This window comes from Lactuca serriola, chromosome 2 (genome assembly GCF_051521515.1).
Source record: "Lactuca serriola cultivar US96UC23 chromosome 2, Lser_US96UC23_V15, whole genome shotgun sequence".
Classification (NCBI taxonomy): domain Eukaryota; kingdom Viridiplantae; phylum Streptophyta; class Magnoliopsida; order Asterales; family Asteraceae; genus Lactuca; species Lactuca serriola.
The window spans coordinates 168,772,943-168,778,030 of NC_136409.1; the positions used below are offsets into that span (position 1 = coordinate 168,772,943).

The 5,088-nt window shown below is 34.5% G+C and overlaps 1 protein-coding gene across 1 annotated transcript; it reads right to left on the reverse strand.

Moving 5' to 3' along the window:
* Positions 1 to 1,472: 1,472 nt before the first annotated feature.
* Positions 1,473 to 2,102, reverse strand: LOC145087347 (uncharacterized). Its single transcript, XM_079025295.1, has one exon. It carries the CDS (start codon positions 2,028 to 2,030, stop codon positions 1,671 to 1,673), a length of 360 nt encoding a protein of 119 aa, XP_078881421.1. The 5' UTR covers positions 2,031 to 2,102; the 3' UTR covers positions 1,473 to 1,670.
* Between the last annotated feature and the right edge of the window lie 2,986 nt (positions 2,103 to 5,088).

Here is a 5,088-nt window from a genome sequence, read left to right on the forward strand (position 1 = left end):
AAGCTCAAGAATGCTCTTCAAGGTGACTTGGGTTTCAAGATTAGCACAAAAGGCAATGGGAGCTGATAAGGTGAAAGTCTTGAGGGGTTTAATGAGCTTAAATAGGATGAAAACCCTAAAAATTAGGGTTTTCATCTGGCCCGCGTACGCATGGGTACGCCCCGACTTTGCGTATGCATGAGAGTACGCCGTGTGTACCTTGTGTATGCCCAACGTACTCGGACCTAGTCCACGGGTAATAAGAAGTTTATTGCGAGAATTTTACCTGGCGAATCCGGACGTTACAGAACATAAGTAATGTTGTAAAATTCGATTGTTGGCACCGACAATCAAACTTTCGCTACTGAAGGATTAAAATGTTTAATGATTTACACTAAATTTAAAATAAAAAATGATTTGAACTAGAATTTGTTGAACATTGTGGTTATAATTATCCTAAACCTTATTTGCTTCGTTGTCAAGTAAGTTATATATTAGGAATGTTTCCTATTTATGTGTTTTAAAGTTTTTTAGAGCTCTTTGTAAGACTATTATATAAATCCATAAAGATGTCTTATTTTACTCATTTCAACCTCTTCTTTCTCTCCTTGAGATTTAGCAACAATTTAACCCTTTAACAGTGTCGTTTTCATACTGATTTTTTTAGATTTGGGTTTTCCACTTTATATCGTGGTGTTCGTGCGGTTATTCTATTATGTTTTTCCGCATTAAGTTTATCTATTTTATAACAAATGGTATTCGTTTATTTTATAACACACTGAATTCAATCAAATTTTCATGGACAGAAAGAAGCTCTTCTTACTCTTAATATCTGAAAAAATATCATTCCCTTTTACACTAAATTTAATATCATCTATTATTGAAGTAGATTGTGTTGAACATTGAATTCAATCTGACATGTCAATTAATGTAAAAACACCAACACATCATTAATGGTGTCTATATCGCTACAACAAGTTCCTGGTTCTTGACGAATTTTCGTTCTACAACAAGTTGCAGGAGAGATCGATATACAAGGCTTCAACTCAAGGTGAATAACCAAAGGAAAGTAAAATTTTTAGAGAAGATATCGAGAGTAGAAAGAGATTTTAAGAAATTGCTCATTGGGAGTAATGAGCTAACATGCGTTTTGCAAAGGCGATAATTAGATAGATGTAACTATCTTGGTGAAGTGATAAATTCCGAAATTTGAGTAAATCACTGTAAATTAAAGAATATAATCAACACGGATGGAGAGACCCGATAGATACAGATGAAGCACATGGAGAGAAAGGCGACTAGAGGCATATAGATTGAGAGCTAAATGTGTCACCGATGAGACATGGAAAACCGTGGGGAAGAAAACAAACGTGAAAGAAAGTGTATGGGATGAACTATTAGGTTTTTTTTAATATTTCTTTAGAAAGTACAATTATAAAGTAATAATTTCCAAAATACCATTAGATGGTAAATATTTTTTAGATATACAATGCTTTAGTAAAAAACTCTAGATTATTTCTCTTATAAGAATACAAAATGGTACTATAAGGTGTTTACAAATACAATTACTAAAAATCGTACAAGATCTAGTGGCATCTAAGATGCATATATAACACTACTCGATTGTGAGAGGTTTACTAACTTACGCACCTATAAATTATCAGATTTCATTCCTTGTTTGAAACAAATGATCAGTAGATTACAGGCATATTTGAATTTGAATCCCAGCTACCTCCTTCCTTGAGGTATTGCATGTACCTTGAGAACTCTGGTTTAGCCGTCGCCTTCTTCCTCCGGCTCCTCTTCTCGAATAAGCTGAACAGTGGATGAACTTTACTCACTTTCTTCACTTGCTTCTCTATGAAATCCATTTTCGCCGGAACTTTGGGTGCTGACACATACTTCAACGGCAAGTCGCCGTAGAAGTTAGGAGGCAACGTCGTGGATCTGATCATCTGAGGCTCCGGCAATAGATAGTCGTCAACGGTGGGTTCGCTGATCAATTGATCGTATCCCCGGCGACCTCTCCTGGTGCTCATCGCTCTAAACATGGCTACAGAATTGTAGTGAGAAAAGGGAGTTTGTGTATTGAGTTTGAGTGTTGTGATTGGGAAAGCGAGGAAGATGACAGGTTTTGTAGGTGTGGAAATTTGTTCTCATGGTCTTGTATGGTAGGCGATACGAAGAAAAACACGTTCTCGGAAAGTGTGTTTGATGTGAACTCTTTTTCTTAAAACGTGAAGTTATATATATAAATTAATAATATGTCGATCTCCACGACTCTTCGCTCTTGAAAATGAATATAACATATTAACATGTGCAATAGGAATTAACAAATATAATAATTAGTTTTACCACTATAAGCATGATAGTTGAAAAACATATTTACTTTGATTTAATAAGTGTGTTGAAATATTAAATAAATGTTCAGAATACTTAATAACATGTTAACGATTTGACTACACATAACTAAAACCTGATGAAAATTAGAGGTCGATTCAAGACACATTCTAGTTTGAATATATTGAAATTGAGGTTTGATGAAATGAGTTCGAGACATTGTCAAATCGAGGTATAAATTAAACTTGGCTTGTGTCTACAACTAAAAATGGACTGCGATGTTGATCTTGCTCTTTTTCAAAAAATGGCCCATGTCTTGTTTACAGTGTGTTTTATTGAGGAATTAGATGATTATGGGTCACCTGAACTGAACTTAATATAACTAGGAAGAATAAAAAAGATGGTCCTTTATGCTGGATAAAATTAAGTTTAGATGCTAGCATTGTTAGCGGGTCATTATTATTATTATATGTTGTTATTATGGATGTGTGTATATGGGTCCATAGCAATGCCCTCTTGTATTGGACCATGTTCATGTTTTTTATATATAACATTCTTAATTAACGAGAGATTGGTTTTATAGGTAATGATTGGTAACTTCATGGTATAAGTTATCCACTAAAAAGATCTCATTTCCGGATTCAAAAACTTAACAAAAGTCATCCACCAACCTTCCCAAAATATAGTCAAAAAGTCAAACCCCGGATTCACCACAACACGATCCACACGGACTGTTAGTGGATCCACGCGGACTGTGTGGATCTCGCTGATTGTATGCCTTGACCCATTTAATATATAATCCAGCCCAATCTTCTCATTCATCCTTTAGCCCACATGCATCAATTCTTGGGAGCCCAATTATGTTATTCCAAAGCCTCCAATGATGGTCTAATGCTTCTTTAGTCATCCCTAACTCGAGTTTTCATCAAAAGATTAAGTCCAACGCGCTTCTCGCTCATACTAACATCAAGCCCAATTGCACAACTTCAAGTCCATAAACAAATTGCAAGCCTTCAATAGCCTCGCACTCCTTCCATACCTCCAATAATAAATAGTCTTCGATAAATCCTGGAAATAAGCTCAAAAGACTGGAAAGCACCCGGTAAAGAAGAAAAATAATAAAAAGAGAAAATATGCATGAAGATTAACTAAAATGAGATGATTTTAACTAAAAATAAACTATGAAAAGAAGTAATAAAAATGAAACTATCAAATCACCTCAAGCTTGAACCTTATTTGTCCTCAAGTACGACAATACTAAAATGAACTTGGGATGAACTATCCTAAAAAGAAAAAGAATGAACATCTTAAGCAGAAATTCACGACACGCCTTTAAAATAAAAACATATAATCCATTTTTAGAGATAACAATCGCTTTAAGGGACGAGTCTTTGTTATCTTTCTAGCAAGGGATGCATGTTGATCAAGATGCAAAATGAGCATGCATACTTTACTATTATGGTTTATGTAACATTGTTTTGTGGTCCGATCTAGCCCACAAGCCATAAGAAAGTGTCCCTCAGTTAGAATGTTCCTCACTCCTCACAACTTCAACCCAACACCAAGAAATAAAACCTAGCAAAAGATAAATCGGGCCAAAAATGGCAAAGAACGAGTTATGTACAAAGGTTAGCAAACTACAATCATTTAGAAGAATAAGTGCTTCCACTAAATAAGATCCATGTAGGGCAAAGAATCGAGCACGTGATGAGTAAAGGGCGTCATTGTAGTTGCCAACCAAAATCGAAATCTAACTAGATAAATACTAAACTAGAAACAAATTACATGAACTAAAATCCAAAAAGGGCTAAACATCTACCAAAGAAAACAAATTGATGCAACTCCGTGGCCTGACCTTTTTTTTTCTTTTTTTTTAACAACAAAACTCTGAAGACACAAGTACAAATACAAATACTTAAGCTAAAAACAAATACAATGAAGGAAACACTAAAAAAAATATTTAACTAAATTCACATTTTATGATTGCGATAATATCCGACTTTTGAAAACAATAACGTTAAAACTTCACAAAAGACCACAACTCGACTTCTACTAACAGTTTAAACACATATGAAACTTCCCATACACATACTAAATACTAGACTTCTACTATTTTTTTTTCGAACGACATTTTAAAACAACTTGGTTTTGACTAACGAAACACAAAACAAAACTAGAGAAAAGGGGGTAGTTGTCTCTTTTTTTTTCTGGCTTACTTTTTTGGTTTACCACAGGAGCTTTACAAATACAACCTGAAAATAAAAATACAAAACAAAACTATATACAAACTATAATTGGAATCTAAATCTAATCTAAACAAGAGGCCAAACAAGCATAACTACACTAAGGCTAATTCGAGATAAAGTGGGAAAAATGTGTCTAAATCATAAAGTGATGAGGTATGATGTGAAATATAGCGGTTAGACACTAAAGATCTCAAAATAGCAAAATCTAGTTTTTATTCATTTCTTTGGGGTTTGATTGTGGCTTGTGAGAAAAATGCAAGTGAGGGGCTAGTTGACTCGAGGCTAAGTTGTCCCCCTACTTATGCCACACTTGACATGAGTCAATTCATATGCATAACTACTTGCACTCTCTCCCCACGTATATATAAGAAAAGATGCAACAACTAAAGGTCCCTAAGAGCGATTCTTATTTGTTATGTTAGTTTCCAAAAGAATTGTATTTAAGGTGTGTCGAGTCTTTCAAGTAAAGATGTTCGGAGATGAGAATGAAGAGATAACAAAAATGCATGAATGCTAATGCCCT

Bases quoted from the DNA above. Each gene is read 5' to 3' on its own strand.
- LOC145087347 (XM_079025295.1), bottom strand. From the start codon at position 2,030: ATGTTTAGAGCGATGAGCACCAGGAGAGGTCGCCGGGGATACGATCAA.